The 23,215-nt window shown below is 37.4% G+C and overlaps 1 protein-coding gene across 1 annotated transcript; it reads right to left on the reverse strand.

Annotated features, from left to right (window-relative positions):
• Positions 1-17,787: 17,787 nt before the first annotated feature.
• On the reverse strand, positions 17,788-23,142 carry LOC110881461 (leucine-rich repeat receptor-like protein kinase PXC1). The gene is made up of 5 exons (XM_022129713.2): positions 22,902-23,142; positions 22,289-22,387; positions 20,577-21,329; positions 19,688-20,083; positions 17,788-18,507 (listed from the first exon to the last, which is right to left on the reverse strand). The coding sequence occupies exons 2-5, from the start codon at positions 22,305-22,307 to the stop codon at positions 17,927-17,929; spliced, it is 1,749 nt and encodes a 582-aa protein (XP_021985405.1). The 5' UTR covers positions 22,308-22,387; positions 22,902-23,142; the 3' UTR covers positions 17,788-17,926.
• Positions 23,143-23,215: the final 73 nt, after the last annotated feature.

The following is a 23,215-nucleotide window of genomic DNA, read 5'->3' on the forward strand; positions in this document are numbered from 1 at the left end:
TACGCGAGTGGGACTTTTTCACAGAATGTTGCTTCCAAAAGCTAGTTCAACTCTCCAAAATCCTTGAAAATTATTCTAACACCTTGTGTATTGATTCCAGGACTTGACATTCGGCATTCCAGCTCGGTTTTGCTCCAATTCCAGCATTTTTATGTATCAAGGCCTGGAAAACGCAATAAAGATCAATAGCACGCAATTCTAACCTAAACTAAACTAAAATTAACGATAAAATATACAAACTATACACGATAAAAGAATGTATTTTGCAATACATCAAATATCCCCACACTTACTCTTTTTTCGTCCCCGAAAAAGAATTATGCAACGGAATCATAAACAAACAAACACTCGGGCTGAAAATCATAGGTATACTTAATTAAAACCAAGACTTGCGTTAGCAGCGATTGCAGATATATTGATCCACTTTAAACCCGAATTTAATCCTAAACCCTTATCATGTAGATTTAGTTCAAGTGCGGTCAGTCTACCTAGGGTCTCACACTAGAATCAACAGTCCACCTACTCCCAACTCAAGCTTATAGGGCTAAAAGAACGATCATTTGACCAATTCCTAACCGTTTTATACCAAGATAAAGAGAGTTTGAAATCAAATCTAATTTTTTTCTTTTTCTCTTTTTTTTTTCTTTTCTTTTCTAGCTTGCTTTTTCTTTCTTTCTTTTTTTTTTTTTTTCAAATCATGAGTCTAGACGATGCTTTCCCTAACCCAGCGGTATTCTGACTGTAGAGTCACTATCCCCAATCACAGATTACATAGGTTTCGGTACTTTTATTCGGCAAGTCGATTTCACACATCCCAGAGGCATTCCGGCTGTAGAGTCGCTATCCCCAACCACAGATTACATAGGCCTGTGTTACTTTCATTTAGTTTCTAGCTCACTTTTATTTATTTTTTTTTCAGCGAGATATGATAAAAAACTCTAACTATCTTAGCTTATAACGGCACCCCTTATACTATTTTTGCCAGTTTTAGCTTCCCATATTTCCCAGGCGAGAACCCACTAGCAGACCGACAATTAAGGTATATTAACTCAAAGGGATTTAAAACCAAAACCCGGGCCTACCCACATATCCCAAACTAGACGCAAGCTTGATTTATTATGATCTCATATTATTATTATTCAAACCCGAGCAATCATTTGTTTTTTTCTATCATTTTCCATTCAACAATGCAAACTTCTTTTTATTTCGAAAGACATTTTCTGATTTTTCAATTTTTTTGTATTTTTCAATTTTTTAATTTTTTTGGATTTTTATAATTAAGACTCGATTATTTACATGTATTCCCATCCCCACACTTAGAGATTGCATTGTCCCTAATGCAAGAACGAAAACACGACTCGACACTACCTAACAACTACTAAAACGAAAGACGAAATAAATAAATAAAAACAAAAATACACGGGAAACGACTTAGCTGATTAATAACAACGCGTATGCTCCAAATCTCTCGTCCCATCCTGCACGATCGTATAGCATTTTGGTCGCGATCGGCTTTGACTCTGACACTGGTACGCTTGATAAATGCCTTATATTCGAATAGCAGCTCCAAACTCACCCGGATGAAGATTGCGTACGGGTGGTACATATTCTAATCTGCATAACCAAAAACAAGCACAAACCAAAGCAATACCGACTCTAAAAAAAAACGACTCAAGAACCACTAATTTAGACTCATGGTACAAAGTAAAAGACTCAAAGTACACAACCAAATTACCACCTTACCTCCTCCCTGCACTTTGCTCGTCCTCGAACAAACCCAGTGCCCAACCTGACGAAAGTGTGGATGCAACGGGAAACGGGTCGAAAATGTGGTGAAAAATCACATTTTTACGTGTAAAGATTTGCAGCCCGTTTCCCCACACTTAAGATGGTAATAAACCCAATAACAGTGACTCAGAATACAACAACAACAATTGCAAGCAAACATACCTGAGCGTCGACCCGAACCGAATGGTGATGGCGAAGTGGGTAACTGGATGAACTAATGTTGGGCTAAACAGCCCGTTTCATTTTCTGGTGGGCTCGCGGCCCGCATGGGTGTGCTATGCAAGTGGGGGCGGGCCGCTTCAACTTAAACTCCAGGCACCTTTTTTTATAACCCGCGCGGTCCGCATCATATATGTATGAATCGTAGGCGGGCCGCCTGAACAGCAGACAACAGCAACAACACTGTGATGCTGCCCGCGTGATATTCTCGGCCACGTAAAGGTGATGCAACCTGCAAAACACTAGACAAAACACACAAAAGACACAAAAACACGAAAAAGACGCAAACGACGCTAAACCAAACTAACTAACGACACGACACAAAGTACGACTCAATATACAAACTCTACAAATAATCACAACTGTTCACAAAATTACGGAGGATCATTTAAGTGGAGCTCACCTCCAAACCAACTCGTATGGGCCGTAGCACTACCATCTCCCATATCACCCGTATCTCTCCTAGATCTCTCAACTTCCTTCAACTCGTCATCAAACGGTGTGAATCTAAACATATCATCTCTATACCTATCCCCACACTGAGCCTTGCTCAGTTTCTCTATCTTAAATTCTAACGTACTCATTCTCTCTTCCAACTCTTCGATTCTCCTATCAGGTGGATCCCCACACTTAGGTTTTAACACCTTTCCTAAGCTCGGCTCACTTACCACCTTATTCTCACCTCTCTCCTGCTTCTCACTATCCTCTACTGATGCTATCGCCTCAACTCTCTCACTCGATCCTCTCGTAGTATTCACGTCAAAGACTACCGACTCCTCACCCGCTCTAAGTGTAATTGTGCCTAAGAAGACATCTATCAATGCTTTAGCCGTGTTCAAGAATGGGCGCCCTAAAATGATGGGAACCTTTTCGTCGGCTTCCATATCAAGAACGACAAAGTCTACGGGGAAGACAAATTTATCCACTTTGACTAGAAGGTTTTCAATAATGCCTCGTGGATACTTAACGGACCTATCGGCTAGCGACAAAGACATGCGTGTAGGTGACAACTCTCCTAGACCTAACCTCTCATACAAAGAATATGGCATTAGGTTTATACTCGCTCCTAGGTCGGCTAGGGCCCTACACTCGGTATCACTCCCAAACAAGCACGGGATGGTAAAAAGGCCCGGATCCGTCAATTTTTCCGGAACCTTGTTCAACACTACGGCGGAACATCCTCCACTAAGGGGGATGTTAGAAACCTCTCCTAACCTATCCTTGCGTTTTAGAAGGTCTTTTAGGAATTTTGCATATTTCGGCATTGATTGAAGAGCTTCTATAAAAGGAAGGTTGATCCTAAGCTGCTTAAAGATCTCTAAAAATTTCCCGTACTCTTTGGAATAAGTTTGATTTTTAAGGCGGGAAGGAAACGGAGCACGGGAAATATTAACAGTGGGTGATGGAACGACTTGAACGGGTTTCTTTCCTACACTCTTCCCACTCGAAGGACCCCCGGTGTGTGCGGTACTTTCTGGGATTAACCTAGGTTGCACTTTACCGGGCGTCTCCATTTCAATCTCCTCATCTACGGGGTCCTCATCTTCTTCCTCGACACTCTCGGGTCTCACTACCTCTCCTAGAGTCCTACCACTACGGGTCGAAATTGCCTTCACACTACCAGATGGGTTTGGCTTTGTGTTGCCCGAAAATTGGCCAGGAGGTCGTTCTTGCAACTGGCGTGCAATATCCCCAACTTGCCTTTGAAGGTCTAAGAAATTCGAATGATTATTCTTTAAGAGCGTAGCATGGTCCTCTAAGGTACGTTGGGTAGCCTGATCTCTAACCAATAATTGGGAAAGAAGGTCCTCTATCCTAGACAAACTACCATTTGACCCCTCATTCCTAGGTTGAACCTCTTGGTTTGACCCCTCACCTCTAAACTGCCCCCCTGAACCTGAACTAGCAAATTGACCTGTTTGACCCGACCCCCCACTAGAATAAAAACCTGGCCCCCTACTTTGATATTGACCTGACGGAAGACCAGGGGGGTTACCTGAGGAGCGATAATTATTAGCACGCCAATTAGAGTTACTATTGTTGAACGGGTTAGTTGGACCCCTATTTTGACCTGCTAAATACTCGACCTGCTCTAGGGTGATGGTTGGGCAATCTATGGTGTCATGTCCCCCTCTACAAACCTCGCATCTATCTACCTTCTTCTTAATTTCTAGCAACTCTTTGGTGATATAGTCAAGCTGAGATATTACCTTTGAGTCTGAAACGACTTGATTCACTCCTCGAGAGGATGAGGAGGTAACCACAGGATTGGAATTCCTGCCGGTAGCACTATGATCTATATCAGCATGAGCGAAGCTCTCAAAGAGGTCGTTGCAGTCAGCCACAGTTTTCTTTCCCATTAGGTGGCCTCCTGCGGATGTGTCGAATCGGGCCTTGCACTCAGGGGTAAGACCATTATAAAATTTTTCTACTAAGGCCCAATCCGACAGTCCATGTTGGGAACAACGCGAGAGCAATGTTTGAAACCTCTCCCATGCTAAGTGATAAGGTTCGTCAGGCTCCATTCTGAAGGAATGGATCTGATCTCGAAGGCGGGATGCCTTCGCAGGTGGGAAATACTTAGCAAGGAAGGCATCTCTAAGTCCAGCCCAAGTGGTGTAAGTACCTGCCGGCTGCGAATCAAGCCAGGTGGCTGCGCGGCCAGCAAGCGAAAAGGGAAAGACTTGGAGATAACGGGCATCAAGATTCACACCTTCGATACCGAAGGTGCTACACAGACGGGTGAGACGGTTGATATGTGCTGGCGCGTCTTCATCATCACGACCGTGAAATTGACAAGAGTTGTTAATGGCAGTCATGATGTATGAAGGAATTTGCCAAGACTTATCATTGGTGATTTCAGGGAGGGTGATGGGTGAGTTTGCGGTAAAACCCGCGGTGGAACGCTGGTGGACAGTTTGGTTTTCGGCCATTTGGTGAACTGGTGGTGGACTAGGGTGACGGGAGGGTGGTGGGGAATTGTGGGGTGATGACTTAGGGGTAAAGTCGAAGTTCGGTGGTTTAGATGGAAGTGTAGAGTCAGAAAGGGCTGAAGATGAAGTTGGGGGTTTTCGAACCTGAGGGATTGGTGTGGAGACGGAAGACTTGTCAATTGGTGGCTTCACTGGTCCCTGCGAACGCGTGTGGGGCATGAACTGCAAAACCAAGAACAAACAAGTAAAACGACTCCAATAAAAAACTCAAAGAAATACGAAAAAGATACTCAAAGTACTTGGACTCCTACGACTCACAAACACACAAAAAGCACGTAACGATATCAGTTGAAATCCAAACAAAGCAGTTAACGCAATTGCCAAGAATCCCCGGCAACGGCGCCAAAAACTTGATGTGGAAAAAGTAGTTCAACTAATTAAACTAAAATTACCCTAAATTAAGACTCAAGTAATAAAAATCTAGACTCCTAAACCAGACTAAACTACTCACCGGCAAGTGTACCGGTCGACTCTAGCACAGAAAAGTAAGTCCGGATGTCGAACCCACAAGGACTCTACGAATTACGTTAACGACTCAATTTAGACTCAATACTGACACGACTAACAAATATTGTATTTGGGGGGGGGTTTTACTAAAATCCTAAAATTGTGATTAAATTAGAATTAACTAAAGCACGCACGAAAACTAAGGTTTTGATTCAGATGAGATTAAAGACTACCTAGACATGAATCCAGTTTGACAATGAATGGACTTCTAACGGTTTATTTGTTGTATGGAGCCGGGATCGTTAAATACTAAACCTTAAGGTATTTCAATGCTAAGACTTCCCGACCCTTCTCAGGAAGAAACCTAGGAAACCCTACAAGGCTGTTATGATTACCGACTGTTAGATTTCCTCTCAGTCCTCTAACGATTCTAAAAGTGCCCTTATATGACTATCTACCTCTCAGCGCGATAATCTAAGGCAGTTCTAGGTTCTGACTTGGTTTACTAGACACAAATGCAATTAGGGAAATAAGATCGACTTCTCTCAAAACCTATCTTAGATATATATTACACTGCGACCTAATAACTAACTCGAGCCTCTCAGCGACAAGTTAAGCAGAACACTTGATTTTGTTAAATTACCAAATATTACTTCTAAGGTTACTTACGCGTTTTCACCCTAAAGGATTAATGATCTATAACGTGATATAGACACTCACCTAAATCAAGAACCCTAATATAACCCTATTACGTGATAAAGACCGTCACCAAGGGTCATATGAAGTAACAAGTAGTTATAAAACAATTGTCAAGTATGCATAAGCACCAAATCAGAAATTCTAGAACACGTTACTTTAAAAATCAATCCATAATCAAACAAATAAAAACCGTTAAAAGATCCAAACAATAATCAAACTTTCATCTAGTCTAGGTAGTTACGAAGATCTAGCCAAGAAACATCATGTCTAACGAAAACAAATCAGTTTCAAAACAAGAATTCATGATTAAAGTAACAAAACGCGAAAATAGTGAAAACGGGAGGTAAGACCCGAGTTATCTTCTTTCCTACGTTCCGTGCTTCGATCCTATGATTCTTGCAAGCTCGAACGCCTCGAAAACCTTCAAAATCTGCTCTGGAATTCGCCTTAGGGTTCTTGGTTCGTGTATATGTGTTTAATGATGATAAATTAAGCTTTTATATGTAACCCTAATAATCCAGCAATTCAGGCACGTCAGTTACACCAGTCGCGTAGCGCGACTGGTAAGGTCTTCATGCTCGCGCTACACCAGCGCATCCCAGGTCAACGAAAAATCAAATTGTGGCAGTAGCGTAGCGCGACTGGTAAGGGTGTCACCCTAGCGCTACGCGAGTGGGACTTTTTCACAGAATGTTGCTTCCAAAAGCTAGTTCAACTCTCCAAAATCCTTGAAAATTATTCTAACACCTTGTGTATTGATTCCAGGACTTGACATTCGGCATTCCAGCTCGGTTTTGCTCCAATTCCAGCATTTTTATGTATCAAGGCCTGGAAAACGCAATAAAGATCAATAGCACGCAATTCTAACCTAAACTAAACTAAAATTAACGATAAAATATACAAACTATACACGATAAAAGAATGTATTTTGCAATACATCATGCTTTTTTCCAAAGCAACAGGAGTGAACGGACTTGATTTTTCTTTACCCTTTGCCGTTTGAGGGGGGAATAGATTCAGATTGTTTCCTTGCGGATTCCTGCTCTGAATTAGCAGTTGTTTCTAGACTTTCGTCATAGAGAGCTATCTGATCTCGAATAGCTTTTAGTTCTATCAAAAGAATTTTTTCTTTTAGGCGTAAAGCCTTTAAATTCTCCTTTTTTTCAAAAAATAAGTTTTTCTGTTTGTGAAAGTGATTGGTGATGCCTTTAGTTTGAAGGGTAGGTGTTCCTTAAATAGGCATGAAAAGTATTTATTTTTAGAAAAATTTATTTGAAATACGTATTTGTTTACGTATTTTGAAGATTTTGTTCAAGATGCTCAATGTCGAGAGAATATCTTGAAAACCACATTTGTCATCTGACAGGACTACCTTTTTCTTCTTGTTGATAATGATCATTTTGGACATGTGGATGTAGTTAATAACTGAGATTCTTCATCTAACAATACCTGCCAAAATCAAAATAAAAGAGTGGATATAATTCATTCAAGAGTCAGAGGATGACAAGTTGTCTCGTATTTCTAATGCATATACTTGCGTATAGCCATCAAAAATATTTTCAGAAGGAAAATATCCCTCAATTTCGGCTTCTAAGATAAATTTTATCTTTTCCGGAAATTTTTGTCGGTTGGGACATTCGTTGGCATAATGTCCTTCTTCAGAGCATATCCAGCAACGACATTTTTTCTTACCTTGAGGACAGACCTTAGGTTTTTCTTTAGAAAAGTATTTTCCCGGTGAAAATTTTCTTTTCTTGCTTTTCCAAAAACGTTTTTTAGTTTTTGTTTTATATTTATTTTTGTATTTCGTTTTGAAATAACCTTTATCTTTTGTTGGTTCACAACCAAAAGATAATTGTGGTAACTCAGCGAGTTTTTTACAACAGTCTTTATTAAAACGTTTTAACTGTTTTTGTTTATTAGAAAGATCACAATAGGATGCAATTTCTTCTTTAACAATTCTTGTAGCAAACCCAAGGGAATGCATTGTAAATTGATTCTTTTCCTTATTCCATCGTTCTTTCGCCTTTTCTCCTACGATGGGAATTTTCATTAGGTAAGCATCAATCCATGAATGGAATTCACCTGTGCCTAATTTATATAAATTTGTTTCATAAAGACAAGTGAAATCATCTAAAAGACATATGTCACAAAGTTGTGCTTTAGCAAGATTTTGTCTTGCTTTTTCTAGCATTTTTTGATTTTCTCGGTCTTTGTCTGTTATGAGGTCGAGACCTAAAAACATCATATATATTGCATTTATAATTTGATCAAAAAGATCCTCACCGTGTAAATTTTCATCCCAAGTTGTTCCTTTGATGAAGTTTTGTACAATTCCTGCAGACTTATGTTCTAATAATAATAATAAAGCCTTAGCCTTAGAGAACTCTTCTGAATTAGTCTGAATGATTAGACTGATCTCAGTGTTCCATTTATCAATTACCTCTTTTCTTTTGTCGAGGTTGAAGATACAATCAATTTTAATAGTATTAATAGTAGTTGCACTACCATTACTATTAGAATCAGGTATACCCTTATGGTATGGCATGGAAAATTCCGTGTCCTTTTTTCTATGCCTGTTACTTCTGCTAGTAGAAGCATTGTTTGCTCTTTGTCTTGGAGACATTTCTATATCTGAAGAGCTTTCTTCAGTTTCGGGTTCTTCTTTCTTTATAGGAAAGGTTCTTGGTTCTTCATTATTTAAAACAAAGATTCGTTCTTTATTTTCAGAAAAATATCTTTCATTTAAGATTTTATCTTCAGAAAACTTTTGTTCACATTCTTCGTTATCTAAAGTAATGAGACTAACAAGTTCTTTTATCTGTTCAATTGGAAGGGTATCCAATTGTTCATCTAAAATTTGCTCCAATTTTTGAGTGATAGAACTCATTTTATCCACAAGATAAAGTAATCTTTTTATCTTTTAATCTTTGAATATCTTTTTTCATAAAAGAATTTTTTCTTTTTAAATCAGTTAGTTCAAGAATTTTTTCAGAAAGATGAATGCTCCAATCCGAATGTAATTCATAAATTCTTTGATTATTTCTTTCTAGACAGAAATAAAGTCTAGAGATCTCTAGATTTATATTTCTAAAATGGTTTTCCATTTGACCTTTATTGGTCATTTGAAATTGATCCAAAAGGCCATGATAATACATTTGGACTTTTAGAACTTCCTAGAGATAGATTTCCAACGTTGAAGTTTGGAAATGAATATTTTTGAAAGCTTTTTTCATGATTAATTTTTTCTTTTTGCTTTTCGAGCATAAAAGTTTTTGAATCCATTCTTTCATCAATTTTGTCTGAAACATCTTTGATGATTTTTGCAGCAGTTGCCTCAAGATTTTCGTTTGTAGAAAGACTTTCTACCTTTCTAATCAAATCTTTAACAAGTTCCTCTAATTTCAAAAGAGTAGTCATGTTATAGATACAATTGCTTTTTTAGTTCTAAGCTCAATAATTTTTTGCTTAGAAGCAAAAATGTTTTTCTTAATAATTTTTATATTAAGAGATTTTGTTTTATGACTTAACATAAAATTTTCTCTAATTTGATTTATTCTAGTAAACCAAATTTGTATATTAGCCTCTTCAAAGGTGATTTGTTGATCAAGATATTGTAAATAATCTAAAATTGGTTTTGAAGACATTATTCTCCAATAACTCCTTTTAAAATTCTACCATACCCATCAATTCTTTCAGACAAAGAACGTATTAATTGTTCAGTGTTACTTGATTCTCTTATTTGTAAAGTGCTTCCAGCATAACTGTGTCTAGGTTTTGATACTAAAACTTGTTTATTTCGTGCAATATCAATTGCCCAGTTTTCTTGTAATTGTGATGGCTCAGTGAATTTACTGCCTTCAACAATTCCAATATCTGAGAATATATCCTCAATTGCTATGCTTTCTTTTTCTTTGTACTCAATTGAATGAGTGCTATTTGTTAAAGCATATGAGACTAAATAATTAATCGTAAATACTTTATTACCTGGTTCCATAAGATCAGTTCTTTCACACTGATGTATAAAACTTAAAGTTTTGTCGAAATCTTTTGAATCTCGATGTAAAGCAAATTTAGGATAGACAGTAAACATAATTTACCATAAGCTAAATTTCCTTGAATTGCTCCAAGAAGAGCGTCTTGCCTATTGATAATTTTGTTATCAACAAGGGCCATTTTTATAGGAAAATTAATTCCATCTCTAAACTGTGCTTTAAGGAGGATTTTAACCGCTCCTATATGTACCATATTGAGAGACTTTCTCGACTCTGGTTTAATATGTAAAAGCTTTTTTGCTATTTCACCCTTTGTTAAGAGTGGCAAATAAACTTCACCCGAGGTATTGTTTATGTCAACTGAAAGTTCTTCCGTGTTAAAACAATAAAATATTTTATTTTTTCTAGAAAAGGCTCTAGAAACTAAACTTTGTAAAGTTTTTGGTTGATTAAAAACTTGTTTTGCGTCAAGCTTGAATTTAAGCTTGCTAATTTTTGTTAATTGATCAGAATTATCATGTAATCTGATACAAAACCTTTTTCGTTTTCACTAAAGTTTATTACTTCAGTGATTTCTTCAGATCTCATCTGAATCGTTTTTAAATAAACTGTTATTTTCCATTAATTTTTTTAGAAATAACACCTTATTTTTTTAAAAAAGAACAACAAGGCTCTGATACCAGACGGGGAATGGTTCTAGTAAATTTTTGTTTACAGACGCGGAATGGTTCTAGTAAATTTTTGTTTACTAAACTTTTTGTTATCGCTTTAGCTTTTGACAGCCCAGCTTAAAATTATAGATTTGCCCCTGTTTAAAGTTACTATTTTATCCCTGGTTATAATTATAGTATTGTCATCGCTTTAGCTTTTGACAAATTACGATTTTACCCTAGCTCAAAATTACAATTTTCCCCTGGTTAAAAATTACAGTCTTGCCATCATTTTAGTTTTTTTTAAAAGGGTGTGGAAGAATAGTGTCAGACTGCTGCATGGCACTCGCCTATTGGCCGGGGTATGTTACGATTTTCCCCAGTTTAAAATTAAGAATTTGCCCCTTTCAAAGGTATGATTTTTCCTCTGGTTCAAAATTACAGTATTGCCATCGCTTTTGCTTTTGGCAAATTAAGATTTTACCCGCAATAAAAAAATACAATTTTTCCCTGAGTTCAAAATTAAATTATTGCCATCATTTTGTTTTATTAGCAAAACTATTGAAGTGTTTTGTTTTTATTGGTTGACTCCATTTAATTTTTCATTCGTGTCAAGAGTTGCCTAACGCTCACTCATTAGTTCTAAGAAATTACAATTTTGCCCCGAGTTCAAAGTTACGGTCTTGCTACCGTTTTAGTTTTTTTTTCTAACAAAACTACGATAGTGTTTTTTTTAATTGTTTGAGAAATATTCGGCCTACCGCCCCGCAATGCAGGCGGGTATCAACTAGTTTGCTACAAAGAAACACATTTGGGAAATCTTATATATAAGGGATAATCAGAGAGAATAGCCATTGAATGATCAACTTTTTAAAAATGGCCAACTGAAACGATTCCATGAGTCTTTTCACGAGTTCCAACACGGTTTAAAAGAGTTTTCCTCAGCAACCACTCAGCTTTTGACACGTGGCAACACCCTTTCTCTCTCCTCTTTTTTTTGTCATAAATGCAGAGAACAGTCTCTCATCTCTCTCATCTTTCTCTCTCTCCTATTTGAAGAGACCCATCCTACTCTCTCTTCTTCAACCTTCTCCACCGTTCCATCCATATCCACACACAACATGAGCTGGTGGTGGGCCGGAGCAATTGGCGCAGCAAAGGTAACTAACTCACACCCATCTCATTTATCAACTTCACCATCATTTAATAAATCAATTACTTTATCAAATTACAGAAAAAACTAGATGTTGACCACGCCCCACCCAAATACCAAAGTGTCGCGCTTATCGTAGGAGTTACCGGTATCATCGGCAACAGTTTAGCCGAAATCATGCCGCTATCCGGATTATTAAACCCACCCCACGGCTACGCCGTCAACACCCTCGGCCCATACTCCGGCGACCTCCCACCGCCCCCAGCGACGTAGATTTGGTTCCCTTTGACGCTCACAATCTCCAGCCGCCGGTCTGTTTGGTAGCTGAAATTGCTTGGCCTGTTATAGGTTCCATCCATTATTATTAATAATAAGATTGGAATGGAATTGAGGATTATGGAATGGAAAAAAAAAGAGTAATGACAAAAAAAAAAGAGTAAACTGCAATTTTACCCCCTGGGGTTAGAGCCAATTGGCGCTCTAACCCCCTCCCGGGGAAATTTCGCGCTTTGACCCCCCAACTAATGAGAAACCATGCAATATTACCCCTGCCGTCAAAGAACTTAACAGTTCTGTTAAATGGTGTGTTAAATGACTATATTACCATTTCTTATTACCCCCTATGCTTTGTTCTACTATCCAATATTACCCCCCGGTGTTAAATGACTATATTACCCTTTCTTATTACCCCCTTTGGTTTGTTGTACTCTGCAATATTACCCCCCGATGTTAAATATTTCTTGCAAACCTTACCCCCTTGATGACATATAATAATAATAATAATATAAAATAGCATGGGAAGGGAAGGGACCTTGATATCTGCATCCAGATTAATATAACATATATAGTCCAATAATCTTTCTCAGATCAATTTAAGTTCATGATCCGACATACATACTTGTATCAAGGAAATCCTAAAGTCTCAACTATTAAGTGGAACAAAAGACTTGTACCCCCAGAGCACTTATTCTGTGATAGTTAACAAGAGTAAAGATGTCGACTTCGACATTTTACTTGATTTTCTAGTTTCACTAAAGGAACAAAAGGAAAAGCATGCGTTGGAGCTACATCAGTATATACAAATGTTAGAAATTGATATGAATAGTTTTCAGCACACCAATGTATTAAACATGTTGTAGACAAGGATGAAGAAATATATCAGCCAGCTTGAAACTGCTTATTTCAGTAAGAGGTCACAACTGCAACTTAGTGAAGTTGTCTCTAATGAACACAATGACCTGGACTTGTTAAGGAATCGTGAAAGGTGTTATGTGCAAGAGAAGCATGTTGGTTACAGTGATGATTTTCTCAACAATATACGCAAGTTCATAAGATATAGCAAGTTTGAGGTGTCTGGGATGTCAGAAATGGACAATATTCTGAACTCTGCAAATGTGATTTGTTCTTTGAGCTTTGTTCACGATGATAACTACATTGCTGCTGCTGGTATTTCTAAGAAAACAAAGACTTTTGAGTTTGCCACACTTTTACGTGATTAATATTGATGTTAGTTATCCTGTGGTTGAGTTGCTGAACAAATCAAAGCTTAGCTGTGTTTGTTAGAACAAGTACCTTAAGAACTATTTGGCATTAGCAAATTATGATGGTGTGATTCAGGTGTGTGTCTTAATATGCTTTTTTTTAAGTTTTTCATAACGCAATCTGATTATACGGCATAAATGGACCTATTGTGCAAGACTCTGCAATATTTCTTGCAATTTTTCTGCGGGAGGTAAGGTTTGGGTTTGCAAGAAATATTTAACATCGGGGGGTAATATTGCAGAGTACAACAAATCATAGGGGGTAATAAGAAAGGGTAATATAGTCATTTAACACCGTGGGTAATATTACAGAGTAGAACAAAGCATAGGGGGTAATAAGAAAAAGGTAATATAGTCATTTAACACACCATTTAACAGAACTGTTAAGTTCTTTGACGGCATGGGGTAATATTACATGGTTTCTCATTAGTTGGGGTGTCAAAGTGCCAATTGGCTCTAATCCCGGGGGATAAAATTGCAATTTACTCCAAAAAAAAGAGGAGAGAAAAAGGGTGTCGCCACGTGTCAAAAGCTGAGCGGTTGCTGAGGAAAGCTCTTTTAAGTCGTGTCAGAACTCGTGAAAAGGGTCGTGGAGCCGTTTGAGTTGGCCATTTTTGAAAAGTTGACCATTCAATGGCTATTCTCGCTATTATCCCTATATATAATATGATCAAAAGGAGGATGTAATATCAAACATGTAAACATGGTGGTTTTTATATATATTTTTTGTAAGGTATGTATTATTTACAACGTCAACTCCCAATATAGGAGCGGTCAACCAAAACAAAACCCACTTGCATCAAATTGAAATTACACATATCTTTCCATGACACTACTCTATTCTTAGATCTATTTTTGTACCATAAATACCCAAACGACTTGATATCATGAATAATCTTGTTAATACTAACCGCTCATCAGAAAACCTTTTGTCGTTTCTCACTTTTTAGATACACCAAGACGCCACCATAATAACACCTTTAAACACCACAATGATGGTTTTTATATGGGTTTTGATTTTCTTGTTTTGTTTAGCGCATTAAAGTCGGTTATTTTAAAATCTGTTAGCTTGTAATATCGACATACGGGTTTTGATTTTAACCCCACGGACAAACTGCCCAAACTTAAAAAATTAAAGGGTCACCAAAAATCACCAAAAGCATGATAATGAAACTAATAAGTTTTGTTTTTCTGCATGTTATCTTTTCGTTAGAAAATGCATCTATTTGAATGTAAGATTTTCTTTTGTTACATACTAAACTTTTTGTAATGCCGTAAGATAAAATAAATGTTTTTACAAACGTTTGAAAAAAAAAAGGGTAATGCACGGTACTCCTGACTGCGGAGGAGATAACCCCTCTCAGGCCAACGTTTGGATTCATATAATAGGAGGTTAGATGTGTATCAAATAACAAAAGAGAAAATGAAAAAGATAAGTAATTACAAATGCTTTTCATCAACTTTCTTAATCTTAAAATCTTATCTTGGGTTATTGGATTTTATCACCCCTAATTATTAGCTATTAGCCACTGCCACCCCCAACTATCACTTTGACGCCCGACACCCCTAACTTAACACTTAGTGCGTTCTGTCACCACGTCGTTAACTGATCACTAACTTTTGATTCTGTTACTATACATTTGGGGTGGCCTAAGATCCCTAAAACCTTCCTAAGATCCCTATGACACCCCTAAAAGTATAGTAACGGGATCTAAAGTTAGTGACCAGTTAACGATTTGGTGACAGAACACACTAAGTGTTAAGTTGGGGGTGACGGATGTGAAAGTGATAGTTGGGGGTGGCAGCGGCCAATAGCCAATAATTTGGGATGATAAAATCCAATAACCCTAAAATCTTTAATATAACTCTTTTACATTTCACTGTTAGATCAATATTTTTATGTTATTCAATTTGATGCAAGTCTTGTTTTACAATTTAGAAATCAACAGTGTTTGTAATTAGTATGATACACTGTTGTAATCAACAGTCGCCTAATTCATTACAACAGTCATACCTAGAGAGTTAACCCCCCCCCTCCCCCAAGGGTTCAAGAGACAGTACACCTTGCGGTGTGTTAGAACTTAACAGTAGTGCGTCAAAAAGACATACATTGCAAGTTTAATAAAATGTTGTAATTGATTTAGTCGCACAAATTTATAACACGTGCATTAGAACATATACAATGGTGTCTAACTTTGCAAGTTTGGTGCATTGTCGTAACATGTTTTTAACGTGCAATGCTGGTGTTTCAAAACTCATTACATGTATGCATCAAAATCTACATACATTGACTAACTCTGGAGTGTCCATTACAAATATCTAGATAAGAAATATGAAGAGAAGAAAAACATTTTTTTTTTCTATTATCTGTAGTTCTAAGACAATACAACATAACGACAATAATTTTGTTTTCCATTTCTTCCATAAGAGCTAAAAATAGAGAAAACACTTTGAAGAAACACCAAGTTAATCCGAGGGTTAACCTGTGTTATGTGTCTCGTCCAAATAAGGTTAACTTTCTTCCTTCCTCGACAGGTAGCTGCGTTGATCCTGCAAAACAATCAGCACACCGTGAAGCTCGTTACAAGGAGGAGAATAGGGAGGTTCTCCTTGTAACCAGGGGCGGATCCACATGACACGGGTCGGGGTCCACGGACCCCAATGTTTTTTGAAAAAATAGTAGAACCGGTATGTTAATTTTTTTCAAGGACCCCATAAAAAGAATTAGTTGGACCCTATAGTACTAAAAGGATAGATGGCATGGTGGTAAATCTCCTTGTGTTCCAATAAGTAGGTCTCAAGTTCAAGTCTTACATCTCTTGTTTTTAGTTTATTTTTTCTATCAAAATTAAACTAATGTTATAAAACACCACAACCACCAATTGATCCTCTAATTTGCTTTTTTAAAATGATAAATTTAATGTCTCCGAATGATTTTATTTTATATTTGATTACCAAATAAGACTTTCAACATATAGTGGCGTTCAAAAAAAGCTTAAACAAAATTTTGAAGTTATGTGTAGTAGTTGTGTTGTTTAGGTAGCTATTGGTTTCAAGCAACTTATTAATCACCACAATTTGATAACTTGATTCTTAAAAATGGTTATTAATAATGTAGTGGTTTCATTTACACTAAATGCTGCTACATTATTTCCTAGCCCCGACCCGACCCACTACGATGACCCACCCGAAAATTTTATAATGTTATAAAACACCACAACCACCAATTGATCCTCTAATTTGCTTTTTTAAAATGACAAATTTAATGTCTCCGAATGATTTTATTTTATATTTGATTACCAAATAAGACTTTCAACATATAGTGGCGTTCAAAAAAAAGCTTAAACAAAATTTTGAAGTTATGTGTAGTAGTTGTGTTGTTTAGGTAGCTATTGGTTTTAATGTTTGGTTGTGAAAAATTCTAACACAAAAAGATGGACCCCAATGAAAAAAAATCCTAGGTCCGCCACTGCTTGTAACCACTCTCCGGCGTGATAATAATAATTTGTTTTGAGGATAAAGGTGTGTGTATTAAGTGAGAGAGCAAGAGAGTGATGCTTAAACATGTAGACGAAGTTATCTATTTATAGCCGAAGAAACTTGTGAATGAGGTGGGCTGATGGGCTTTGGGCCTGAAGCCGACAATAAGGAATATCCTCTTTGCCTCTTGGAGCACGATTGTTAGTGCTTGCAGGCAAAAGGATAGTTGGCGCATGCTAAATGAATCCACGTGGCCTGGTAGTTGTCCTTGTTGTCTGATCTGTCATCAGCAGTTCAGTGGAGATCATGGAGCAGTGGTCAGCGCATGATGATTGGTGACACGCATCCATCCTTGTGTACTTTTAGTCTCTTGCACGATTGTTCATCGTGCAACATTGTTGGGCACAGCCTGTCGTGCGCCTATTGGCCGACTGTCCTGACAGTCGTACTGTTTGTGGCTTTGTGCTATCAACCACTGTCTTGCCGGCGTAGGGGTTGTCTGCGCCTCTTGGGCCTGCGCCGATTCCGATTGCAAAATATACCAAGTGTTGGATTTAGTTAATTCTGGGTATGGCCTCGCACGCAACTTGAAACTGTCTCATGTGGTTGGCGCAGGATTAGCGACCATACCCTTCAAACTTGAATGAAAATCGATCGTGTGTGTTGACGCTTAGACTTATGGGAGAGAGGCAATAATAATTTTTACACATAAAGATGAATATAGATTGATCTAGTTGTAACAACATACGTACAAATTAATAGTTCGAGAAAGTTGTAAACGCATCTGTAAAGTGAAAAGCTTAAACAAGTAGTAACGTTATGTGTTCCAAAGGTGTATTTATTAACCTCTATGTGAACCAATATAGATCGTGTTATTTTGTCCAATACTCTACATCCACGTCTTTTATTTATACTATAACAACCAATTATAAAAAAAAAAAATCATTAAAATAAGAGATAATTAGTTAACCCCTATGCTCACTTGACGATACTGAATTTCTTCTAATCTGGTCAATATTTGAGTCAAGTTAGGTCTTCTTTCAGGTAAAGCTTCAGTACATTCAAGTGCCAACTCAGCAATCTTCAACATATCATCATGCCCATCTTTCTCCCCTAATATTTCCAAATCAAATAGATCCATTGACCAGTCAGAGTCAACAACACCTCTAACCCAATTTGTTAGATCTTCATGGTTATCATCTCCTGGTGGTTTCCCTGTAAGCACTTCCAACAGCAAAACACCAAAACAATAAACGTCTGATTTGTGTGTCGTTTTTTTCCCTTCTATGACTTCAGGGCATTTCCCGATTGCGAATGTTGACTTTAGTGATGGTAAAAGTGGCAAGTAGCCATAATCGGATAGTTTGGCGTGTGCGGTTTCGTTTGTGAAGTAGACTAATACGTTCGATGATTTGAGGTTTCCGTGTGGCACTTTTTGAGAAGATAATGACTGGTGCAAGACGATTAGACCTTTTGCTACGTCTTTTAGGATTTGTAATCTTGTTGTCCAGTTGAGTGGTATTCTCCCAATTCCTCTACTTCCTGCACATTTTCAAGAACAGGAATAAGATATTATATTAATCGTGTTGGATTGACGGGTTAAATTGTTCAACTTGAGCACGGCCCATGTATATATTCGTGTCAAAAACAGCAAAACATTATCCCGCACACGCTTAAAATCATGTAACCTGAACATGGACTTAAGCATGTCAATTGGGTTGACAAGCTGTACACGTGTTAATCGGGTTGGTGGGTTGTTATAAGGGTTAAACAGGTTGACACGTAACCCTGTCTACTTAGACACAATGACAGGTTGGCCTGTTAAATTAAACAGATTAAAGTTAAACAGATCAACCCGAAAATGGCCCGTCTAATTAAACAGGTCAACCCAACAAGTTTATTAAATGGGTTAGATACGACGACGACAACCCAAAGAATGATAATTTTCGTATGGTGTAAGGGTTCTGACACGACCCGAACCTAACACGAAATTTGCGGGTTTGGGTTTACTCTAAATGGGTTCGGGTCAATTTCAGGTTGAACCCGTTTAGTTAAACGAGTCAGGTTCGGGTCAACCCGGTCGGGTTGGCGGGTTAACCCGTTTAGCCCATTTTTATTATATTATATTATATTTTTTTACAATATGTTTTATGCCATAAATTAAATTGGGTGTGTATTTTATGGTATAACTATAACTTAAAAGAGAAATTGACATAAACTTTTATAATTTAAATGTAATTGTATTATATACATATGTGTTATTTTAATAAATTAACTTCTGGAAAAAGACACTTCGGGTTGAACGGGTCGTGTTCAGGTCAACGGTCAACCCGTGAATATTCGGGTCGTGTTCGGGTTCATATGTATGACTTAAAAGAGAAATTGACATAAACTTTTATAATTTAAATGTAATTGTATTATATACATATGTGTTATTTTAATAAATTAACTTCTGGAAAAAGATACTTCGGGTTGAACGGGTCGTGTTCAGGTCAACGGTCAACCCGTGAATATTCGGGTCGTGTTCGGGTTCATATGTATGACATGATTTTTGGGTTTGGGTCGTGTTCAGGTTCGTCTAAAATTTCGGGTTTGGGTTGGGTTGGAGTATTGGACCCGCCAACACGACCCGTTTAGCACCCCTAGACTAAAGTGTTCGATTTGTCGCCCCCATATGTACATAATACATATATGATAATTGTAAAGAATATTAAACGCTAACCATGCAATAACTCGAACAAGCTTCCGTCTTGAACAAATTCATAAATAACCAGCTTCTCATCTTTTGTGCAGTAAAACGAAATCATTTCCACAAGGTTTTCATGCCTCAACTTCCCGAGCAAATGCATTTGGTGTACAAATTCTTTTTCGGTCAAAGAATCTATTTCTTTGACCCGTTTTACAGCAACAACGAGACCCGATTCCAGTGTCGCCTTGTAGGTGATACCTAGGGTTCCTTTCCCAAGAATTTTAGCTGACGCCTGGAGTAACTCATCTAGATCAAAAACCGGTTTATGATTGTGGAAGAATTCTAAGTCAGCCGCTTTTTCTTGATCATCTGTACTTCCAGACCATTGAGCTTTCTTTCCAACACCTTCGTTGGGATACCGATGCTTTTCTGTACATAGAAAGAAAAAAAATTAGTAACTTTTTCACTGTTGAAATACATCGAACGCCTCAGGTGCATGTGCGCATATATATCTATATATATAGAGAGATATATACATAGGGTTAGGGTAAAATGAAAACTCATACACGTTATGAGAACTTAGAGAACTCAGCCAAAACGAAGGCTTTTTCAATTTTTTTTACCAAAAATCCTAAAAGAATCAACTTTTCCAAAAAAATATAGTTTTGGTTGATTTACACCACCGTAAAAAACTCTTCCAATGGGTGTAAATGCTAATGTCAGAAACTTTTTACGATGCCGTAAAAAGGCTGAAAACACCGTTCAGATTTTTTACAGCTGTGTTTGTAATGTTTTCATCTACGTGTGTGCAAAAAATGGTGGCAAAACTCGCACGGGAAGTCGGAATTCTCTAAGTTCTCACAACTCGGGGGGGTTCTCTTGATCTAAAGCCTATATGTGTGTGTGTGTGTATCCAACATACCAGCTGCCTCTTTCTTCTCTTTTTTTCCTTGAATTCTTTTGTAACAACAAAACAGACAAAAAATCACGAGAAGCAACATGATTGCAGCTGCAGCAGCAATCAACTCAATACCCCACGCTTTGAGACGTTTCTTCTTGTTTTCTGAAGGAGAAGGTGGAGGAGAAACAACACACGGTATATCCAGCGGTTTTCCACATAACCCTGGATTATGATCGAACGAGCTACTTCCGAACCTTTCTACAACTTTCGTTTCCGGGATTGGTCCAGACAGCCGATTGTACGACAAGTTGAGAGCAGTCAATGATTCTTGATCAAAAGGCGGGATTGTTCCTGTTATCTCGTTTTCTTGAAGTTCAAGTGCGATGAGGTTTGGGAGGTGGATGTAATCCAACGGAATACGACCCGAGAATCGATTACCGGAAAGGAATACTGATTCCAGGTGCGTGAGATTGGTGAGGTTCGGGAGGACGCCGGTAAGGGAATTGTTGCGAAAGCTGAGTTTCGATAAGAACGTAACGTTTTGTAGGAATCCAACAGGGAGTGATCCCGTCAAGTTTATTGATTCCAGAGTCAGTTCGGTCACGTGGGAGTTAATACAGCTAATTCCAATCCACCTGCTCATATTGTTCCGACACGGTGGACCGGTCCAATTCCCGTGCAAATAGTAATCGGATTTCATAGAGTCCCGGAATGGAATTAATGCATCCCGTTCCTCATGGTAAAATTCTTGTATTGTTATGTCTGACTTAACGACTGTGAACATGGTGAGCATCAGTTGAATGAAGATGATGATGAGAAGTTGATAAATCTTGGCCATGTGACACATCGCGGTTGTTGGGTGGTTGACAGCGGTGTAGTGGTGGTGGGATTTGGGGAGAATAATTGTAAATTAAAGAATGGAATGTGAAAGACATCGAAGGAAAGTGATACCTTGTTTCAACATATTAATCAATAAACCAACCCTTAGGGTTATCACAAATAGCATAATTACAACTATGACTCTTATGAGTTGTTTTTAACAATGTATGCTACAAAGCAACATGGATCAAAGTTTTTGTTTTTTCCCTCTACAGTTTTCTATGTTTTTCTACAAAAATAATATTATACGTTTGCCCAGATATATTTACCGCACAAATGTATTTAACAGCGGGTTAGCTATTGCATTAACGTGTTAAAGCATCATGATAGTAAACTGATTAAACTAAATTAATTTAAATATTAATAGGAAACTGTTGACACCTTTGCTTAACCTCAAATCTTTGTTGGAATCTTTCTTTCTTGTTGGGTTTGGTTTTCTCATTGGAATCAACTTCAAACCTGAATGGCCAGCTTTACAACAGACAACAAAATTGATACTGTTTCCTTTTTAATTTCCATGTTATGTACTTTTGTTCTTTTTATGAATTTACTTGTGTAACAATTTTAAGCGAAGTATGTCCTATTTAATTATTAGAAGACTAATATTAAATTTAAGAAACAACCTTTAGTGATACATGAGTTGATAATGAAACAATAAACAAATGAAAAAAGGTAAAACTGAACACGGATAAGGTCAAAGTGAACTCATTTTCAAGCATCAGTAGAACATAATCATCATTGTATTTACTAACAGTACAAAGATCTTAAACACTCATATACAATCATACACACACATAATCTTTTCTATCATTTACTTATATACATGATAAAGATTCAATCAGAAGAAAGTGTACCTTCTTCCGATTCAACCATTATCTGCTTACACCATGGATTTTACATCTGTTCTCACAAGTTTCATGCAACATATTTAAGAAGCCTTCGACTATCCAAACCTGGAAACAATGAGAAGTAAATTGCTATAAGATATTACACAAAACAAAAAATGCAAAGCGAAGAGCATGAATCGTTACTAATTACTCAAAGAGCAGTAAACAGGATTAGATTGTACCGGTTAAGCAATATCAAATCAATACGTTTATGAACTCCGTAAAGTAGTGAGAAATAATTTTGGAAAGGTGAAGAACTATCTAGAACTAACCTATATAGAAAGTTAGGGTTTCAAATTTCAATCCTTCTATAACTGTATGTAGCAAAATTAATCAAATTCAAATCAATAGGTTTATTGCCTCCCCAAACAAGTGAAGTAGTGACATATAACTTTGGAATGATGAAGAACTATCTAGAACTACCGTAAATATTAAAGTTAGGGTTTCAACCACCAAAATTATGCAATTTCAAGTCACTTTTCAACATTATTATGATCTCGCAAACAAGTGAATTGACAATAAGTAGTTATGAATTGATGAAATCGACATATATAAGAAACTTAGGGTTTATAAATTCAACCTTAAGGGTAAGAGTAGAAGCAGCAGAAGCAACGGCAACATCGTTTGAAGCAGTTGCAATAGAAGTAACGAAGAGGTGATCGACGGGAGTTGGTTGAAGATGGTGCAGGTGTATCCATTCGCCGGAGACGATGATCGGAACGGTCAACGGTGGAGGTTTATTGGTGTTGTGATGGCGGCAAAATCACGCTGGGGTTCGGTTCGTTTGGTTACAAAATTGGGGATATATGACATTATCAGTTTATCACCTTTTTCGTAAAAATCAGGTCCTTCAAGTTAAGAATATATTAATATTATACCCTTACCTTTAGGACC

Source organism: Helianthus annuus, chromosome 1 (assembly GCF_002127325.2).
Source record: "Helianthus annuus cultivar XRQ/B chromosome 1, HanXRQr2.0-SUNRISE, whole genome shotgun sequence".
NCBI classification, from domain to species: Eukaryota; Viridiplantae; Streptophyta; class Magnoliopsida; order Asterales; family Asteraceae; genus Helianthus; species Helianthus annuus.

Excerpts from the sequence above, each read along its gene's own strand:
- LOC110881461 (XM_022129713.2), bottom strand. Across the intron at positions 20,084-20,576 it reads AGAGAAGAAAGAGGCAGCTG|AAAAGCATCGGTATCCCAAC; the intron begins GTATGTTGGATA and ends TTCTATGTACAG. Across the intron at positions 18,508-19,687 it reads CTTGTTCGAGTTATTGCATG|GAAGTAGAGGAATTGGGAGA; the intron begins GTTAGCGTTTAA and ends GAAAATGTGCAG.